Genomic DNA, 23,164 nt, shown 5'->3' on the forward strand with positions numbered 1-23,164 from the left:
TTAGGAGTCTATCTAGACAGAGGACTGGTCCTCTGTATGAGTTGACTATGTATGGAATTACACACACAGATAAACAGACATATATCTATAATGGGGACAAGCCAGAAGCCTTTCCAATAAAATCAAAGCAAAGCAAGGATGCTTCTTATCATCACTATTATTGAATATGGTACTGGTACTAGAAATACTAGATACACCAATAAAAATAAATTGAAGGAACTAGAATAGGCAATGAGGAAACAAAATTTTAATCTTTGAAAATAATGTAATGGTATCCTTAGAGAAGCCTAGAGAATCAATTAAAAAAAAAAACTAGTCAAAATAATTAACAACTTGAACAAAGTCACAGGATAAAAATAAAACTATATAAAGTTACAGGATAAAAATAAAACTACATGAATAATCAGTATTTTTATCTGTTACAAACTCCATCACAAGAGATAGAGAAATTCTATTTAAAATAACTGAAGTTATACAAAACATTTGGGAGTCTATCTGCCAAGCCAGATTGTATTAGTACAATTAAAAAACACTTCACAGAAACAAAATCCTATCTAAATGATTGGAAAGTATTATTTAATTATAGGTAAGCCTAGGCAATGTAATAAAAATAACAATTCTACATAAAAAATTAACTTATTCACTGCCATATCAATTCAATTACCAAAAAATGTTTTATAGAGCTAGAAAAAAGAATAAGAAAATTCATTTAAAAGAGCAAAAGTTCAAGAATATGAAGGGAATTCATGGGGGGGGGGGAATGTGAAGGAAGGTAGTCTAGCAGTAACAAATCTCAAACTGTAAGAATTTATAACCAAATGAGATAGAGAACATTATAGGTTGTAAAATGGATAATTATGATGACATTAAATTAAGAAGCTTTTACTCCAATAAAACCAATGAAGCCAAAATAAGAAGGAAAACATGAAACCAGGGGGAAAATTCATAGTAAGTGTCTGGTAAAGGCCTCATTTCTCAAATACATGAAGAAATAATTCAAATTTATAAAAATACAAGTCATTTTCTAAATGATAAATTGTCAAAGGTTATAAACAGTGTTCAGATGAAAAAATCAATATGTGTAGTCATATGAAAAAATGTTCCAAATCATTATTGATTAGTGCAATGCAAATTAGAGTACCTCTGAGGGACTACCTCATACTTATCAGATTGACTATTTTAAAAGAAAAGGAAAATGACAAATATTAGGAATAATGAATGTGGGACAACTAAAATAATAATGCACTGTTGATAGAACTGTGAACTGACCCAAATATTTTGCAAAGGAAATTGGAATAATGCCCAAAGGCCTATAAAACTGTACATACCCTTTGACCTAAAAATATTACTAATACCACAAAGAGAATTTAAAAAATGAAAAAGGATATATATATATATATATATGAGTATATATATAAACAAAAATATTTATAGAAGTCATATTTGTGGTGGCAAAGACTTGGAAATTGATAGGATACCCATCAATTAGGAAATAGCTCAACAAGTTGTGGTTTATTATGACTCTTATTCTATAGAATGGTTTCAGAAAAATCTGGAATAGTCTTATATGTACTAATACAAAATGAAGTGAACAGAATAAAGAAATCATTGTACAAAGTAATAGCCATATTATAAAATGATCAACTATGAAAGACAACTATTCTCAACAATATAAGACAATTCTAAAGGACTTACAATGAAAAATGATATCCAACTCCAGAGAAAGAAGTGATTATTCTAATTGGAGATGAAAGTATTTTTCCCTTCCTTCCTCCTTTCCTCCCTCCCATACTCCCTTTTACTCATCTTCATTGTAATCATTGTTATCATTATAATCTCTGTATTCTTTCACATTACTAATATGGAAATATATTTTGCATGACAACACAGGTGTAACCTATATCAAATTTCTTGTCTTCTCAAAGTTGGTGGAGGACATTGAGAGAGATATATGGAACTTAAATAAAATAATGTTAAAAATTGTTTTTACATATAATTAGAAAAGTAAAATATTAGAAAAAAGAAAAAATAGACAATCTCACCTTTCACATAGTAGTGGTGGGAAGGAATGTATTATGTCCTATTCTATGTACTTCTCAGAGTTATTGTAAGGATCACTTGACAACACTTTGAAAACCAAAAGGTACCATATAAATGGCACTTACATCATCTCCCCTTTCCCATAGAAATTTCCCCTTCGGGTTCACAAAGAACATGAACTTCTAAAATGTGTTTGTTTATTACAGTTATTTGTGTTTGTGCTGTCCACTGCCTAAATCCTAAGTTTTACTAGAGAAGGGGATATTATCTTCTCTCAAATCAATATTGTCCATAATTTTTATAGCAAAGCAGATACTTAATATTTGTGTTGGAATGATAGAAAAATTTATTTCATTATAGAATTATTAATAATTCATACAAATAATTATTACTATGCTATCTTGTATAATTATTTTAGCATAAAGATGAAATAATTCATTATAATGTTATTGATTATTAATAATGATTTAATTATATTTGACAAAATTAATATAATTATTGTTGACTATATGATTACTTCTTTTTTAAAATTTAAAATATTTTTTCATAGTTACATGACTCACGTTTTCCCCCTGCCCTTTCTAGCCCCCATCTTGGAGCTGACAAGCAATTCCACTGGGTTATATGTGTGTCATTATTCAAAACCTATTTCCATGTTATTCATATTTGCAGTAAAGTGATCTTTTATCATTAAAACCCTAATCATATCCGCATTGAACTATTTAATTGATCAGATGTTTTCTTCTGCATTTCTGTTCACATAGTTCTTTGTGTAGATGTGGATAGCATCCTGGATTATTGCATTGCTGCTAATAGAGAAGTCCATTATTTTTGATTGTGCCACAGTGTATATCAGTCTCTGTGTTACAACGTTCTTCTGGTTCTGCTGCTTTTGCTCTGCATCAGTTCCTGGAGGTCTTTCCAACTCAATTGGAATTCCTCCAGTTGATTATTCCTTTCAGCACAATAATATTCCATTACCATCAGATACCACAATTTGTTCAGGCATTTCCCAATTGATGGATACCCCTTCATTTTCCAATTTTTGGCACTACAAAGAGTGGAGCTCTAAATATTTTTGTCTTTTTCCTTATTATATCTTTGGGGCATAAACTTAGCAGTGGTATGGCTGCATCAAAGGGTAGACATTCTTTTAAAGCCCTTTGTGCATAGTTCCAAAATGCCCTCTAGAATTGTTGGACCAATTCTCAATTCTACCAGCAGTGTATTAGTGTTCCAATTTTTTCATAACCTCTCCAACATTTATCATTTTTCTTTGCTGCTATATTGGGCAGTCTGCTAAGTATAAAATGGTACCCAGAGTTGTTATCATTTAAATTTCTCTAATCAGCAGGGATTAGCAATACTTTTTTATGTTCTTATTGATAATTTTGATTTCATCATGTGAAAACTGCCTATTCATGTCCCTTGACCATTTTTCAATTATGGAATGGCTTGATTTTTTATAAATTTTACTTAGTTCTTTATATATTTGGAAAATTAAACCTTTGTCAGAGAGTTTTATTATAAAAATATTCTCCCAGTTTTTGCTTTCCTTCTAATTTTGTTTGCATTGGTTTTGTTTGTACAAAATCTTTTGAATTTGATATAGACATTCATTTTACAATTTGCAATGTTCTCTACCTCTTGCTTGCTCTTAAATTCCTTCCTTTCCCACAAATCTGACAGGTATACTAGTCTATGTTTTCCTAATTTATTAATGATTTCACTCTATATTTATACTATTTTCCTATTTTCCCAGCAGTTTTTGGTAAACATCGAGTTCTTGTATCAAAAGTTGGGATCTTTGGGTTTATTAAACACTAGTTCACTGAGGTCATTTACCCTTAGTCTATTCCATTGATCCACTCTTCTGTCTCTTAGCCAGTACCATATTGTTTTGATGACCACTTCTTTAGGGTAAAGTTTACTATCTGGTACTGCTAGGCCCCCATCCTTCACATTTTTTTCATTATTTCCCTTGATATTCTTGATCTCTTGTTCATTCAGATTAACTTTGTTACACTTTTTGTTTTTCTAATTCTATAATTTTTTTTCTAGTTTGATATTTATGGCATTAAATGAGTAGATTGATTTGGGTAGGATTGTCATTTTTATTATATTAGCTCATCTTACTCATGAGAAATTAATGTTTTTCCAGTTATTTAGATATAGTTTTAATTATGTAAAAAGTGTTTCATGGTTGTGTTCATATAATACCTGTGTTTGTCTTGATAGATAAATTCCTAAACATTTTACATCCTCCTAGAGTGATTTTAAAAGGAGTTTCTCTTTCTAACTCCTGCTGCTAAATTTTGTTGGAAATATATAGAAATGCTGATGATTTATGTGGGTTTATCTTTTACCTTGCAATTTTTCTAAGGTTACTAATTATTTCTACTAGCCTTTTAGTTGATTTCCTAGGATTCTTTAAGTATATTATCTGCAAAGAGAGATAGTTTAGTTTCTTCATTGCCCATTTTAATCCCTTCAATTTCCTTTTTCTTCTCTAATTCCTACTGCTAGTATTTCTAGGAAAATTTTAAATAACAGAGGCAATAATGGGTATACTTGCTTTACTCCTGATCTTATTGGGAAGGTTTCAAACTTGTCCCCATAGGAGATGAAACTTGCTGATGGTTTTAAATATATAATCTTTATTATTTTAAAGAATGGCCTTTCTATTATACTTTCTAGCAATTTTAACAGGAAGGGTGTTGTATTTTGTCCAAGGCTTTTTCTGCATCTATTGAGATAATCTTGTGATCTCTGTTGGTTTCAATATTGATATGGTCAATAATATGGATGGTTTTCCTGATATTAAACCATCTTTGCATTCCTGGTATAAATCCCACCTGGTCATAGTGCATAATCCTCATGATAACTTGCTGTGGTCTTTTTGGTAGTACTTTCTTTTAGATTTTTGCATCTATGTTCATTAAGGAGATTGGTCTGTAGTTTTCTTTCTCTGTTTTGGATCTGTCTGGCTTTGGAATCAATAACATATTTGTTTTATAAAAATAATTTGCTAAAACTCTTTCTTTACTTATTTTGTTAAATAATTTGAATAGGACTTGGATTATTTGTTCTTTAAATGTTTGATAGAATTCACTTTGAATCCATCTGTCCCTGGGGAGTTTTTGTTAGGAAGTTCCTTGATGGTTTCTTCAATTTCTTTTTTCTGAGATGAAATTATTTAACTATTCTATTTTCTCTTTTGTTAATCAAAGCATTTTATATTTTTGTAAATATTCACCCATTTCACACAGATTGCCATATTTATTGCCATATAATTGGGCAAAATAGTTCTTAATAATTACCTTAATTGCTCTTCATTAGAGGTGAGATTACCCTTTTCATCTTTGATACTATTAATTTGATGCTCTACTTTCTTTTTTTTATTAAATTAACTAGTATTTTATCTATTTTATTTGTCTTTTCAAAGTACCAGCTTCTAGTATTACTTATTAGTTCAATAGTTCTTTTATTTTGAATTTGACTAATTTCTCCTTTAATTTTTAGAATTTTCAATTTAGTTTTTATCTGGAGATTTTTAATTTATTCTTTCTTTAGTTTTTTTTTTTTTAAGTTGCAAGCCCAGTTTATTATCTCCACTCCCTTGATTTTGTTGTTATAGGAAGTAAGATATATAAATACCCTCCTGAGTATTGCTTTGGCTGTATCCCAAAATTTTTGATATGATGTCTACCCGTTGTCATTGTCTTTAATGAAATTCATAATTGTTTCTATGATTTCTTTTTTGAACTATCAGTTTTGAAGAATTAGATTATTTAGTTTCCAATTAAATTTAAATGTATCTTTTCATGGATAGTTGAGTATAATTTTTATTGAATTATGGTCTGAAAAACTCGTATTTATTATTTCCGCTTTTCTTTATTTGTTTGCAATATTTTTATGCCCTAGAACATGGCCTATCTTTGTATATATAACAGGTACTGCTCAGAAGAAGGGATATTCCTTTTCATTCCTATTCAGTTTTCTCCAGATATTTATTAACTCTATTTTTTCTCATATTTCATTTACTTCCCTTACTTCTTTTTTATTTTTGGGTTTGATTTATCTAGTTCTGAAAGAGGAAGTTTAAGACCCCCCCAACCAATATGTTGTTAACACATATTTCCTCCCTGAGCTCCTTCAATTTTTCCTTTAGAAATCTATATCTTATGCCATTTGGTTCATGATTGTTTAGTAATGATATTACTTAATTGTTTATAGTATACCTTAACAAAAAAAAATTTCTTTCCTTTTCTCTTTTAATCAGATCAATTTCTACTTTAGCTTTGTCTGGTATCATGATGCTACTCCTGTTTTTCTGTTTTGTTTTGTTTTTACTTTAAATAATGCATAATAAATTCTGCTGCAGCCTTTTACCTTGAATCTGTGTATGTCACCTTGACTCAAATGTGTTTCTTGTAAACAAAATATAGTAGGATTCTGGTTTTTAATTCACTCTGTTGTCCATTTCCATTTAATGGGTGAGTTTATGCCATTTATATTTAGTGTTATGATTACTGTGTGTTTCCCTCCATTATATTATCTCTTTTAAATACCACTCTATTCCCTTTCTCTTCATTTCTACCCACCAGTGTTTTGCTTTTGTCCCCCCAAACCACCCTCACACCCCCTCCATCTAATTATCTCCTCCTTCCCTTGTCTTATTCCCCTTCTACTTCTATGTGGAATAAGATAGAATTCTATATCCCATTGAATATACTTCTTTTACCCTCTCTGAGCCCTTTACAATGAAATTAAAATTTAAGCATTGCCCTTCACCAACTTTATCCTCCCTTCTTTATAATAATTTTTCACTCCTCTTTATGTTATATAATTTACTCTATTCTATCTCTCCCTTCCCTTTTCTCTCAATGTAACTTTCTCAGCCCTTGATGGATTATTTTGCATACTGTTCATATGCATACATATCATTATATATACATATCATTCCATATAATCACATTTACATATATATATATCATCATATATCCTCACATACATCTTATCATCTAATCAGCTTACTACTCACCCTCTTTTTTAATAAATCCCTTCTATCTTCTCTACTACTAATAGTAATTTTTTAGAATTACAGAAATCTTCTTTTCATATAGACATACTAACATTTTAACCTTAATGAGTGCCTTAAAATTTCTCTTTATTATTTACCTTTAGGGGTTTCTCTTGTGTCTTTTGTTTGGACTTTATATATATATATATATATATATATATATATATATATATATATATATATATATATATATATATATATATATATATATATATATTTGTTTAGGTGTCTTCTTCCTCAGAAATTCTTGGAAATATTCTATCTTATTGAATGACTATTTTTTTCCCCTGAAAGAATATACTCAGTTTTACTGGATAGGTGACTCTGGATTATAAACCCAAATCTTTTGTCTCTCTGAATATTATATTCCATGTCTTTTAGTCTTTTAATGTAGAAGTCACTAGTTCCTACGTAATCCTGATTGTAGATCCATGGTATTTGAATGGTTTCTTTCTGGCTGATTAAAAATATTTTTATCTTGGTTTGGTGGCTCTTAAATTGAGCTATTATATTCCTCGAAGTTGTCATTTGAGGATTTCTTTCTGGAGGTGAACTGTGAATTCGGTCAATTTCAATTTTATTTTCTTGTTTGAGAAACTCTGGGCAGTTATCTTGCATATTTTTTATAATATAATATCCAAAATGTTTTTCCTGATCATGACTTTCAGGTAGTCCAATAATTCTGAAATTTTCTTTGAGATCTATTTTCTAGGGCATTTGTTTTTTACTAAGATACTTCATGTTTTCCTCTATTTTTTCATTCCTTTGATTCTGCTTTACTGTTTCTTGATTTCTCATGAAATCCTTAGTGTTTAGATGATCAATTCTGATTTTTAAGACCTGATTTTCCTCTGTCAGTTTTTGGTTCTTCTTTTTCAATTTGCCCATTTCTTCTTGCATCACTTTCCTTTCTCCTTGCATTTCTTTCCTTTCTCCTTGCATCACTTTAATTTCTCTCTCCCACTTTTCCTCTGCCTCTCTTAATTAATTGGTTTTTGAAATCCTTTTTGAGTTCTTCCAGAATCTGTGTCCAATTCACATTTTTCTTTTGGACTTTGGGCGTGCTTCCTTTGCTTTCACTGCCCCCTTCTCTGTCTGTACCTTGCTCTTTGTCTTTATAAAAATTCTTTAGAGTTAGGTATTTTTTGTTGTTGTTGTTTGCTTACTTTTCCTATCTAATTATAGGTAGACTTGGGGGGGATACTGTGCTGGTCTGAGGGCTGAGAGCTCTAAGAGCCCCCTCACTGCTGCTGATTCAATTGGCCTGTGTGATGCTGATAATTTAAAGACTTGCCTCAGGTTTAGGTGTATGCTTTTGATTTCACTGTGATCTTGATCAAGTCAGGGACTTATTAAATTCTAGCTTCAGGCTTTATCTCAAATTTTTGTTCTCTCTGTGGACTTGATCCAATCAGACATATCCTTAATTGTCCTGTCTTGGAACCCCCCTCCCCCAAGCTTTAGGCAAAAAGATCAATAGTTACTACTTATTACTTAGTACCATCATCTACCCCAAAGAGTCAATTAAGTCCTTGTCCCAAGTTCAGACTAGCATTCCCTGGGATGGGGTACTGGACTTCCCCACAGGCTTGAAATTTCAAGGGGTAAGGATTAGCTTGTACCTTTATTTGCTCAGACAGGGTCTCAGAGTCTGGATGTTGACTTGGGCATAGGTTGCCAAACATCATACAGCAATTGTGGGGTGGTGGTGTGTATGTGGCTTGCTCTTGGCTTGCTCCTCCCTCCTTTCTACAGCTTTTTGCTGGGTCTGCTTTCCTCTCACCCCAGTGCTCCAGATATTCATTACATACCTTCTCAATTTTTCTTTTCTTGAAAACTGTTTCTGTTTCACTCTGATCCTTGTTGGTTCTTCCACTAAGGTATTTGTTTTGTGGAGATATTTTAATCTTTGTTGAAGAGGGTTTTCTCATGGTGGCACAGAGCTTTTGAGGATTACTCTGCCATCTTGGCTCCAGCCCCAGAACTTCATATATCATTACTTCTTAATTAAGACATCATCACTACAAACCACAATCCCGTATCCATACTTCATGCGCACCCCAAAATTACATCTTACCATCTTTAACATGTTCTTTGCAGGAGGTGAGACATTTGATCTCAGGTCATTGTGCTTATTTACTATTTCCTCTTGGATAGCCTCATTTTTAGTTGATAGTGATTCAAAGGTTGGACTCTATGGTGAAAAATATGAAGTAATATATCAAGATTAATTTTCAAAATTTAATATAGGTTCCAATGCATTGATTTATTAAAATATTTTAAGAAGTTATTTTAAGTTATTATAAAATGTTATTACCAACACAAGAGATTTTTTTTTTCATTTTTGTGCTACAGAAAACTTGTAAAATAGGAAAATATCACTTAAAGTTACAAGATGTGATAAAGGGGTAAACATTAGAAGTATAGTGTCCTATACCTAGGAGAAATATCCAACTTTATGCAAACAATTCCTGAGCCACAGAGAAGACTTAGCCAAAGTAAGTTCAGAAAGATACATGAGTTCTCCACTGTAATATTTCAGAGAAGAGATTCCACCATTTCTGATAAACAATATGTATATTTGACCTATGCTGCAACTTATTTTAGATCTATGGTGATAACAAGATCAAGGACTTATACTGAGTAGCAAGTACAACATATCCAATATGCATTTATTGAAAGAAGTGCCATGGAATAATAGAAGGGGAGCCGTCCTTATAAAACAACATGCTTCTTAATTTTGCTTAAATGTGACCTTTGCCAATTAATTTATCTTCCTAGTACAAGAGGCAATTATATAAGACTAAGTTGCAGAGAAGGTGTTCATCTTATTTGGTAGAAGGAAGTTTTCTCATGTATATTTCCAATATAAATGAAATTATTGATCTAATGTCTATCTTTATTTTATTATGTTGGTGTAGTGTTTCCAAAGGGGCATCTAAGTGGTACAGTCAATAGAGCATTGGCCTGGTGTCAGGAAGTTCTGAGCTCATATCAGACCTCAGACATTTACTTGCTGTTGACCCTCTGCAAGTCATTTAACCCTGTTTGCCTCAGTTTTCAGATCTGTAAAATGACCTGGAGAAGAAAATGGCAAACCACTCCAGTATCTCTGACAAGAAAACTCCAAAATGAGGTCATGAAGAGTCAGACATGAATGAAATCAATGAACAATGATACTATGGTTCAAAACTCCTGACAAATGCTAAAGAGCATATAGTAACATTTATTTATTTATGTCATTATCCTAGCACAGAACAGGATAGATTTCCTTTACCACTTGTCCTAACATGAAGGATATGAATTCCACTGATAAAATAGATGGTCATTTGGTAGCAGCGACTAATTTTATGTGCCAGGTAGATGCATGAAATTCCTCTTCATAAAATATCATTAGTAGGTCAAGAGGGTTCCCAAACATTGGGAAATATAAATGGGGTAATAATGGATATGAACGGGATTAGGTTTTATAGGGAAATCCTTTATTACAGAGGAACAGAAATGATTATGGGCCTGGGATTGTCTTTATTCTCATTCATTTCATAATATTAGAAATTATAGAGAAGTGTTACCATTCAGAATCATGTGCATCATTTAAGCCAAGTTAGATGGTCATTGGCCTTTAATCTCATCATTTTTCCCAAAGCAATGACAATTAATGAATCCTGTGAAGTGATTTCATCATTAAAAATATTCAATATATTTTCTTTGATCTGTAACCAGAGATCACACTTTGCAGAATTAAAACTATGAGTAACACAAATTGGAACACATGCAGCTAGTTTAGAACATTTATTACACATACCAATCAAGACCAACTGCATCTCAATTGAACTCTCAAAATCATTGAACACAGGATATTGAATATCATAAAATATGTTGAATATGAAATAACTGACATAATTACATGTTTGTCAGAGGGTCCTAAGGGGTCTTGACAAACATTTGGGTGTCCTGAAGGGGTGAGGAGAATGAGATGTGGGGATAAGGATGAGATGTGCCAGGAGGGCCACTGAAGCTGGTAGCAATCAGAGGTTTATTGATCATAGGTATTATTTTTTAAAGAAAGTGACAAAGGTTAAGGAATTAGGTACACTTTTTACATGTGCAATGAGTAGTAATGATTTGCAGCATTAGTACAATGACTTAATTTACCTCACCAAAACTTAGATAGAGTTTTCTATAGGATAATAATTCAATATGTCAATGTATAGTCATCTAGTCTAGATTTTCAGGAAAATGTTTGGCTCTAGTGGATAGAACAAGAACTAGAGAGAGCCAACAGTTTATCAGGTGCTTTGGATGAGATCATATGTGCCTGGTTCTTGCTAGTTGATGGCTCTGATTTTATTGGGACCTACTCTTACTACTGGTGGCTACACATGTTAGTGTCCTCAGATATTTACTATCAGTATGAAACTAGGAAACTAATAACAGAAATCCAAGTTTACTGTTCATCTAATAATGACTGCATCTGCATTCCAAAGTTGTAGTGAAGATAAAATGAGATAATATATGGAGTATTTTGAAAACCTTATATGCTGTATAAATTTTTCCAGAAGCAATTTTTTCTGACCTTGGATTAACTGGGCCAATAAGACCCAGAACTGAGCAAATATAAGGTGAGAAAAGCAATATAACCAGTAAATGAATGCAGGAATATCTATTTATTTAGCATTTATTATATGAACAGAATTGGACAACTACTGGTGATAGAGATGTAAGTTTGTAGGCATATGTCTAGAAGATAAGACTGATACCATTGGCATTGATGCCAACCAATGATTTTTATTTATAGACATTCAAACAGCAGTTTAGTGAAAAAGACATTTAGAGCATTTGAAAGGGGGGATGAATTTAGAAGATGGGTGTGAAAGAACTGACAAGACGGGAAAGAACCATTTTCATCTAACTTTGTGCCTCTTTATCCCAAGATATTAGGTTCCCTCTTCAGTGGTTCAATATCTTGAACCTAAAATGGGCTAAAATATGAAAGCTTAGAGTATATAACACAGAAATGACTTTTCCTGGGAGGCTCACTTAGTCAGGCATGGAAAAATTCTTAGCATGTTGAAGGAAGTTATGAATTGATCATCATACCTGAGAACCAACAGAAGATGAAAACAGTAGAGTAATTAAGCAGAGCAGCACAGGTTGTAGAGTCATTGCTGAAAAACAAAAATAATAAAAACAGGTAAAAGTTTGTTCTTGACCATCATCATCTTTAAAAACATTAGTGGTCTATATGATTGTCATTGAATATTATGGTACTATAACAAATGATGGGCAAGATTGTTTCAGAAATAACTGGAATGATTTACATGAATGGATGCAGAGTGAAACAAGAAGAATCAGGAGAACATTGTACTTAGTAATAGCAATATTATAAAATGATCAACTGTGAAAGACTTAGCTATACATATAGCTTAGTAATACAATGATTCAAGACAATTCTGAACCAAAAATTTTTCATTTGGGAGTTTGGGTTTTTATAAATGTTCTCTTAAGACAATAATCAATATGGAAATGTTTTGCATGATAATCCATGTAAAATCCAGATAAAATTGCTTGCCCATCTTCATGAGGGGAGAGGGAGACAATTTGTATCTTATAATTTTTGAAAACATCTTTTGAAAATTGTTACTATATGTAATTGGGAAAATAAGATATTAAAAAAATGAATGGTCAGCTAGGCAGCAAGCACAGGAGAAAGAGTATGTTACTTAGAGACCATTTATTTTAAATATGAGACATAAAGGTGGTACAACTGATAGAGACCTAGGCTTTGAGTCAGTAAAATCTGAGTTTGAATCCAGTCTCAGATATTTTCTGATGGTATGACTGTAGGAAAGCCACTTAACATTGTCTGCCTCAGTTTTCTCTTATGAGTATAATCCAGTCACCCAACTCTGGGGAATTTTAAAAAATAATTTATTAGTTCATTTATTATATTAAAATATTAGTTAACTGCTTCCTTCCCTTCCCTTTTTCCACTACAGAAGGTATCATTTGACCAAAAAAAATAAGTATATATAAAATTATGTTTGACTTATTTTGATTTAAATTATTTTGATTTATTAGTTCTTTCTATGGAGGTAGAAGTCAATATACAAGTCATTATTCAAATCATTTTTCTTTTACTATATTTAATGTTCCCTTTTGTGAAAATGAAATTAAACCCACCCTATTTTTCTTTAGATTTTTAGCCACCAGGAATATATATATATATATATATATATATATATATATACATATATATATACATATATATATATATATATATATATATATATACCCCCACTTAAGGATTAAGTATTGAGGGGGGAAGGCCTATGACTTGCATGTGCTAGCAAGTGACAAATCAGAAACAACTGACTGCTCCCTGGGCAGTCCAAAGCCAAGTTTAAGCCACCATTGGTACACATAAAGGTGGAAGGAAGGCACAGGAAGTAACACAAAGAACTGCCTTTAAATTTGGTGGCCACTTCTTGTGGAGGTTTCTTTACCTTGGAACTTGGCCTTGGAGGAGCTTGGGTTGAGATCTCAGACTGCTTCCCTTTGGACTGACATGTGGTGAGTGAAAAGACTGACTCCCTTTCCTTGACTTTACTAGAGTCACTAGCCTCTGGAGAGGCCCATCAACTTGGGCCTCTGAATTCCTGCCTGGTTCAGACCAGTCTGGAGCAGCTCTCTCTCTCTCTCTTTCTCTCTCTCTCTCTCTCTCTCTCTCTCTCTCTCTCTCTCTCTCTCTCTCTCTCTCTCTCTCTCTCTCTCTCTCTCTATCTCTCTCTCTTATTTCCTTATTTTCTTCTCTATGTTTGTAAATAAAGTACCATAAAAGCCATTCTAACTTGAGTAATTCATTGGAATTTAGAAATTAAATTCCTGGTGACCAAATATTCAGTCCAACCATAATTTTTACCCCTTACACTTTGTTCTGCTCATAATTTCATATAATTCTTTCAATTCTTTTCCCTAAATTTAACTGTCATGTCTTATGGTACAATCATATTCCATCACAACCATATGCCACAATTTGTTTAGCTATTCCACACTAGTTGGGTATCTTTAGTTTCTACTTCTTTGCTACTACAAAGAGAACTGCTGTAAGTATTTGAGATTTTATAGGTTCTTTCCCTTTTTCCCTGATTACCTTAGGAAACAAACCTATGGTATTGCTGAGCCAGAAAGTATACATAGTTTTAATAACTCTTTCAGCATAATTCTAGATTGTCCTTCATTATAGTTGGATGAGCTCACAGTTCCACCAACAGTGTTAGTGTTCTTGTTTTTACACATACATCCCCTCTAACATTTGTTACTTTTTCCTTCTATCTCTTTAGTGAGGTATGAGATGACATTTCAGAGTAGTTCTGATTTGTATTACTCTAATCCAGTGATGGTGAACCTTTTAGAGACTGAGAGCCCAAGCTGCAACCCTTATGTTGTGTGCAAGGCCCCTGCCTTTCCCCAGACAGATAAGGGAGGAAGAGTTGCCATTGGGCTGCTGGGTAGAGGGATAAGTGAAGTGAGAAATGTCCTCAGGTGTGTGTGTGTGGAGAGGGGGAGGGGATCAGTCCCATCTGGCACACATGCCATGCCATAAGTTCACCAACATAGCTCCAATCAATAGTTATTTAGAGTATTTTTAAATTTAGTTATATATAGCTTTGATTTTTATCATCTCAAAACTATCTGTTCTTATCTTCTACCCATTTATCAATTGGAGTATATTCTAAACAAAGCTTACAGCTAGCTGGTGGTAATGCAACAAATAATTTTAATTTTCATAGGTATTAAAAACTTGACAACATTAAAATGATGCTACAGTAAACTGGACCTATGGCTCACTCAAACTCAACATTATTTTCTTTATCAGAGGCCTCCAAAAATTGTGGAAAGGAAGATGTATTGCAACTGCTAGGCAGCACAGTGGATCAAGCACCAGGCCTGGAGTCAAGAGACCTAGCTTCAAATTTGACCTTAGACATTTCCTAGATGTGTAACCCATGGGAATTAACCTTGATTGCTTAGACAAGGGGTCCCCAAACTACGGCCTGTGGGCCACATGCAGCCCCCTGGGGCCATTTATCAGGCCCCCACCACACTTCATTTTTAAATTTTTAAATTTTATTAATTTTTTTAAACCCTTACCTTCCATCTTGGAGTCAATACTGGGCATTGGCTTCAAGGCAGAAGAGTGGTAAGGGCTAGACAATGGGGGTCAAGTGACTTGCCCAGGGTCACACAGCTGGGAAGTGTCTGAGGTTAGATTTGAACCCAGGACCTCCCATCTCTAGGCATGGCTCTCAATCCACTGAGCTACCAGCTGCCCCCACACTTCTGGAAGGGGCACCCCTTTCATTGGTGGTCAGTGAGAGGAGCACTGTATGTGGCACAGTGTCACTCATGTACAGAACTACTTCTGGTGACATCATCCTTTGCTTGGCTCCTTGTTCTAAGAGTAAATGAATGAGAACAAGGTGCCACACAAAGGATTATTTGACTGCACAATGGAGGATGTCAGCATGGTGAGCGGCGATCTTGGGGAGGGGATTCCGCACTGTGTATCCTGCTGCCTGGTACAGTGGTGGCAGTGATGGCCTATGCAAGGTGTGACAGGCCCATCACAGCCAGCGCTGCAGCCTCTGCTATCCCAGACAGCAGGATACAGATTTGTTCATAGTTTTTTTTTTTTTAATAGTCTGGCCCTCCAACGGTCTGAGGGACAGTGAACTGGCTCCCTGTGTAAAGAGTTTGGGGTCTCCTGGCCTAGATCTTTCCACTTAGAATTCTCTTAGAATTGATATAGAAGGTAAGGGTGTAAAGAGTTTAACAAAAAGGAAGAGTTATGCTTTTGTGTGTGTGTGTGTGTGTATTTGTTTCATGGTGCCTTACAGATTGACTATACACCTAACCATCCTACTTTCTTCAGTGACATGTACTTACTCATGAGATCAAATGTTAATTCAATTGATTATTTGTCATGTCAAGTAGATCAGGGCTTCCTTTTCTTTATACTAGCCTCAACTGGAACAATCTTCAATTCTAATATTCCAATATTTGGTAAACATATCCATCTCATATCTTAAAAAATAATTAATACCTAAAATATCAGAAGACCAGAGGGAGAACTTAAGTAGCCTTATCTCATAAAAGGCAACTCATTTAGCCTTAAAAGTTAAAACCAAAGATAAAGGCCCAATCCTCAGTGGATTCACAAAGAAAGCTACTTGGAATCCTTTTATGATCCAGAGTCCTGATATCTAAATCTGGGAATGATAAAACACTGAACAAAGTTCATTAATGAATATACATTTTAAAACTTTTAACAAAATCCTACAGTAATTCATCCAAAATAAGCATTCCTTATGATCAAGTGGAATTTATACCAGGGATACAAGAAGGGTTTAATCAACATTATGAAAATAGCTAATAAAATTAACTATATTGAAAACCAAAATATCTCAAACCACAATGATTATCTCAATAGATGTAGGAATAATTTTTTAAATAGTACAATAATCTTACACAAACTCCTAAAAAGTAAAGACATAGAGCATTATATATTCTATAATATTATATATTCTAAAACCAAAAGAAATATCAGGGTCTTTTCAGGAATTTATAGTCTAGCTTGGGAATTGAAACAAAAACACCTGAAACAACTAAGTAATAATAGTAACAATAATAATAATAATATTTAGTTAACACTTAACTATGTCCCAGCCCTCTAAGTACTCTACAATTATTACCTCATTTGATCCTCACAGTTCTACAGGGTAATTGTAATTTTCTCCCCTGTAACTTGCCCAGGGTCACATAACTTGTAAATATCTGAGACAGTACTTGAATTTAGGTCTTCTTGTAATCTTGTAATCAGGGGTTGGCTGCACTTATACAAAACATTATTTAATTAAACATTAGTGTCTCATAAGTTAGAGTTATGTTAGAGTATGTTAGAGTATGATACTCTGGGCCAAAATATCCTACTTTTGCTTGATTTTCAAGTATTTCCTCACACTTGGACACATTTAGAGATAAATCTTAGATACCCTCCCCCCCAATATCTTCATTATTTTTCTTCACAGTGAGAAAGGATGGGGGGGTAGGGGAAGTGATGGAAGGTAATATCAATATGATGGAAGATAATATCAATATGATTGACTTCCTAAAATGCCATTGTAAATGGAATAAACAATTCTTGCTGGAACTGTGGTTTCAAGAAGACATCTTATTTCCCCTTTGCTTTTCCCATAGTGCAAAGTCTTCTACACACAGAGATTAATTAGCATTTCTTAGATTGTATCTCTCAACATAGGACAGCTAGGTGAAACAGTAGTAGGTTGAGCACTCAATTTTTAATCAGGAAAACTCATCTTATTGAGCTTGAACCCAGCCTCAGATACTTCCTATATGTGTGACCCTGGGCAAATCACCTCAGCCTGTTTGCCTTAGTTCCTCATCTGTAAAATGAACTGGAGAAGGAAATGTAGTCATTAAAAGTAAGATAAAACTAAAACAACTAAAACAACAACAACAAAAATCTCTTGACTTAAAACGTCAATTAAGGTAAAAATGTGTTATGGGAGATTCTGTAGATCAGGGACATCAAAGGATAAGCCTGGCCACAAACAGCCTACAAAACTCCCTATTTGGGCAGAGCCAAATTAAATGTAATTGGAAAATGTTTAACAACATGAGTAAAAATGCATGCAACATAAATAACATTAATTTGTCATTTTCTGTATCAATATATGACCTTCAGGAGTCTGTTTCTATTAGAGTTTGGTATCACTGCTGTAAATTGTTCAAAAAATTTCAGATAAGACCTTGAAGGTCCTCGAATCAAAACATTATATTGACTTTGAATCACAGGGCAGTTAGGTAGTTTAGTGGCTAAAGAGCCAAAATAGAGGCAGGAAGTCATAAATTTGCTTTCAGATGCTTCCTAGCCATTGGAAGCTGGGAAATCAGTTAACTCTTGTTGCCTAGACCTTATTGCTCTTCTTTCTCGAAACCAACTTAATATTAATTCTAAGACAGAAGGTAAAGGTTAAAAAAAAAACAGTGAATCACTTTCATGAAATATTCAGCAAATGGCCATTTTATGTCTACTTCAGTAAGTCATTATAGCACTCTTCTTCAAAGTATCCAAAGTCCCCCTATTTCCTATTGTATGTAGTAAGACCTCTGTCTGGTTATCAAGGCCTTCCTGGTCACAAAATCATGGAATTTCTGAAATGGAAGAGACACCTTGGTCACCTATTCCAGTTCATTTCTGAATAAGAATCCAAATTCTAGCAAGTCAAGTCACTAATTATATGCCTTCTTGGCTCCTTCCCCAAATTTTTCCTTCTTACTTTTCACTGTATAGGGTTCTTTAACTCTCTCTTCTACTTCTCCATAACTTCCTTTCTATATACAGTTAGCTCTGATGACTTTACTTTCCAATGACCTAATTCTCCTTTAGTCTCTATACATTTGTCACCTAACTACCTATCCCAATCCAAAGTGCTTCAGTGGCTCTAGAGGCCAGCAAATGCCAGATACCAGGAACTACAGAGTTAGAAAGTATATTTAACAAATTATTGTGTGAAGTGAGAAATTAGTGTGTTATTCTCAATGTAATAGTTATTAATATATCCAAAATGAATACACCTAGGATGTCAGTAAAATTCGTCTCTTCTAGGATTGCTTCATCCCATTCAGAACAGGAAGGTGCCCTAATCCCCCCTTAGTTTGAGGGAGGCAGAAACAACCAGTGTCTTTACCATATGAAATGTTTTAGAACCTTGATGGCTAATCTATGGCACATGTGCCAGAGATGGCATGACTAGACCCTTTTGTGGGCACCCTTGCCAAGGCCTCAGTACCCCAAGGACCCAGTGTGCCCATCTCTGTAGCACAGAGTTCACCAGAGTTCCTAACTAGGAAGCCAGAGGAAGGTGCAGCTGGTCTTCTCCCCTCTCATCTCCCCAGAAGGAGTTAGTAGACAGGTCTCTTTAAGACAGCATCCCTTGTAGGACAAGACTGCCCCACTCCAGTCAGAATACAATTGGCCTCTTCATTACCTTTGGCCTGAGTGAGACAGAAATAACTCATGTCTAGTATTAGGAGCAACCAGAGTCTTTACTATACAAAGTATTTCTGGATTTGGGGATGTGTCCTTTGAGTTTATACCTTAAAATGTTAAAAACTGTAATCTAATGATTTAGGAATAAGTTTTATGAACCTGAGGCCAGTCTAATAGCCTCTTTACTGTTCTATAGCTCCCTTCCCCAGTTTCTTTCACAAGCAAATTTGGGCTTAATTTCCATTCTTCTTCCCCTCACTTCTTACTAGCCTGTTCAATTTGCATTCAAAGGGCTTCCTGTCTGAGGGAAAACAGATGGACTAGAAGCTCTGAAAAAGCAATAGAGGCTTGTCAGAAGTAGTAATCAACCCTGTATCCAGATTAAAACTTGACTTCAACCCTTGACCATTTTCTAAAAAGGTTAATTTGGAGGATATCTGCTTCAGAGAGGCTGGAACTTGATTGGGTGAATGTGTCAGGATGATGTCTATAACCTGAGGATTATATATTCCTATAAACAAGGAGTTTTCCTGTAAGCTGGGGCTTTTTTGCTTTCTTTCCCCTAGGTTTGAGGGGATCATAGCTCACTTAACTAGAGTAGAGCAGAGTGCTTGCATCCCTCATTTCTCCCTCTCCCCAAGCCTGATTCTATCACCCACCCCTCTGCCCAGCAGTCCAATGGGAGTACTTCCTCTGTCCTCTGGTTGGAGTAAAGGGGGGCAGGGTGTACCTGGAACTCATTGGGATAGGGGGCACAGAATGTGGTCTTTGGTGGGGCATGGACAAGGCACTTGGTCTGGGGAGGATAGGGTTGGGGTGGGGCCAGGAAATTCATCTCTTAAAGGTTCCCTATCACTCTTTTAGAATGTGTCTTTTAAGTTTATACTTGGAAATGTTAATAAGTTTGCCCTTTTCCCTAGTTTCTGTAAACCATTCCCTATTTGCCTCACATATACATTGTGAGTTTATATGCAGATTAGAACCTCTAACTGAAACCTGACCTGAGTGTTCCAAAGGAATCTGAGTTGTTACACAGATTATAGTGTTTTCCAACTGAATTTATATCATAGTGTGTTCCAAATGAATCTGGATATGGAGTAGATCAAAGACTTGAGGCACTTTTCCCCCCAAGTTTCCACTGTCCCCTCCTCTGTGTGTGTGTGTGTGTGTGTGTGTGTGTGTGTGTGTGTGTGTCTTTCTCTCAATAATACTGCATTCTAATTGGTGGCTTCTCAGTCTCTTAAATACTTTCACTACAGACAATTATCATATCTCATGTATAAAACCAGAGTATGTCTAATTATAAAGCTTTGTTGTTATCCAGGTTGTTTACTATACATCAAATAATATAGAAACAAACAAACAAAAAGCCCCGGAGGTTGCTTTCTATGTTTGTGTTTGTCTATGTTGTTGTTATATGTTTATCTGTCTATTTGTCCCTGTGTTTCTATATGTCTGTGGCAGGTAGAATGGGATAGAAAGTTGTTATTTAAAGATATATAATTAAAAATCTTCAATACTCATAATAAAAGTGGAAAAAGACCATAATCAAAGAAAGGAATGGACATGTTCTCTGAAGAGTGGAATATTAGAATTGAAGAAAACTGTTAGAAACTTGCTCTAGGTGGCTCTAGGATCAATAAAAGGCACACCACTCTACTTGACATGACAAGCAATTGATTGAGTTAACATTTGATCTCATCACTTGGAACATGTAATAATTATGGTTTATAGTTTCCAGAAACATCCTTGATAATGTGTGGGGAGCCATCAGGCCATGACATCTTGACAGAGTCACACGTGGTAGTTAAGGAGGCCACAGAGTGGCCCTTGGCAAGATGTGATTGCCCACTCAGTCCCCCTTGCATGACCTCTCTCATTAATATCCCTTACCTATGGAATTAACATGATTACTATTCCCCCTTTCCCACTTACAGAAACTTATTCTCATGAAGCCAGCATGCAAATCAATCATAAAGGCCCATATATCAGTCTAATATTAAATCTGAATTGTTTTCCTAGTACCCCTCAACCTCAATGACATGATTGTTGAATTGTCTTTTAAGAACTTTTGATTGATTATTTCTTTTTATTAAAAGTAATAAGTAAATTTCCTTGATTGCTTGTAAGCTCAAAATTTCTCACAGGGTAATGAGAAAATTAAGCCACCTGTGACAAAATCATTTATCTTGTGTGAAAACTTTATGCTGTCTGTAATCCCAATACAAGAATATAGAATGTTAATCAAATGATTTGTTAAAAGTTAATGTATCACTTTTCCAATTATCTCCATTTATACATGTATGTTAGGTAATGTATCTCTGTGCTAAGAAAATGGGTATAAAAATAAACATCAAGCCTGGGGATGGCGGAGCAGCTATCAGATGCAAAGCATTCCCATGGTCATAAAGATATAGCTGTCTTCCATTTGTTATTTTTTTGACTGATTGTTCGCCACCTGTTGGGAACCCCTGTAGAGGAGTGAGGCTAGATCTTGCCCACGGCAATAATGTTTTAAAAATGTAGCTCACATTACTCTAACACTTCACTGTTTAAAAAATATTTTTTTCTACATATTTTCTACATATACATATTCTACATACAATTTTGGTGCAAGCTCTGTGAAAAAGAAGGTGAAAATATTTTTATTACTATTTCCCATTCTATAGATAAAAGAATTGAGACAGCCTTATTAGAATCAACTGCCATCGCATCTGAATTAAACAGACATATTTCAACTCTTTAGAGTGTTTTTTATACTACATTGTGTTGCACCAGAGTGTGTTGTAATGACAAAGTAATCAAAGGTTACCAAAGTTAGAATGTTCAGGGATAGTATTAATTTTTAATGCTAGTATCATGAAACACACACATACATACACACACTCACAAAACACCCAAATATGTCTTCTATTTTAAAAAATCCTTACCATCTGTTTTAATATCAATGCTGTGATCAGTTTCCCTTTTGATCCTATTCATTTTAAGCATTAAAAACAGGATTCTGAGCAGCAGTCTAGAGGCTTCCCCAAAGTGCCAAAAGGATTCATGACATATAAATATTAGGAGATCTCTCTACCATAGAAGATCGTATTTCATATATATCTGTAATATTTACTAAATTATATTGAATAAAAACAACAAATCCTCTCCTTTTCCCCATTCCTCACCAAAATAAAATATTTGTATATTTATTTAAAAGTTATGAGAAGAAATGAGAGTCTTGAAGAGAGTCTTGTTAATTTTTTGTCAAAGAATAGGGAATTCCTTCAAAAGAACCCTTACTCCTCCTATGAGATTCTCATTGTTTTTTAAAAATATATATATTTTTGCCATTTTATGTTGAATACAATCTATCTTTTGTTTACTGGGGAAATGGGATATCATGGAAGAATCACTGGTCATCGATGAATTGCACCTGAGTTTGAAACCTAATTGTGACAATTGCTGTTTGACCCTGGGAAAGTAATTTAAATATTTTGCCCTTCAGTTTCTTTGTATGTAAAATTCAAATTATAATACTTGTCCCCAAACTTGTGGTCCCAAATCCATGGGTATTGGAATCTCTCTTCACTGTGGGAGATCTATTTTGCCCTGCACCTGTGTGAGAACTGGAAGGAGTTAGTGAAAAGAGAGAATGGAAAACTAGTGTAGGGACACTTCCTGGGTTCTTATTGCCTACTGCCTAAAGAGAAAAAAGACACAGGGAACATTATCCTTTCTTCATGCCCATGAAGAGAGACTCTCTTAAAGGTAAATGTGGTCTTAGAAAAAAGATTAGATTTCACTTTCTTACTCTTACCAATATACTGCCCTACCCTTATTTAAATGAAAGGCATTAAAAAGTCAACAGATAGAAGAGATAGAAAACTCTCCCATGACAGCTACTACCCAGTCTTTTTCTTCCTTTATGGCCCCCAAGAGATATCTTTTCTCTCAAAACTGAAGGCCAGAAGAACCCAAAA

General features: G+C 34.2%; 1 protein-coding gene across 1 annotated transcript in view; it reads right to left on the bottom strand.

Moving 5' to 3' along the window:
• Window positions 1-23,164, bottom strand: part of LOC100015721 (cysteine-rich secretory protein 3-like) — a 49,344-nt gene that overhangs the window by 22,493 nt on the left and 3,687 nt on the right. Inside the window, exons 2-3 of the mRNA XM_007484074.3 lie at window positions 12,224-12,291; window positions 9,201-9,317 (exon numbers count right to left, since the gene is read on the bottom strand). Coding sequence (XP_007484136.1) covers window positions 9,201-9,317; window positions 12,224-12,291 — 185 coding nt within the window. The remainder of the gene's footprint in view (window positions 1-9,200; window positions 9,318-12,223; window positions 12,292-23,164) is intronic.

Source organism: Monodelphis domestica, chromosome 2 (assembly GCF_027887165.1).
Source record: "Monodelphis domestica isolate mMonDom1 chromosome 2, mMonDom1.pri, whole genome shotgun sequence".
NCBI lineage: Eukaryota > Metazoa > Chordata > Mammalia > Didelphimorphia > Didelphidae > Monodelphis > Monodelphis domestica.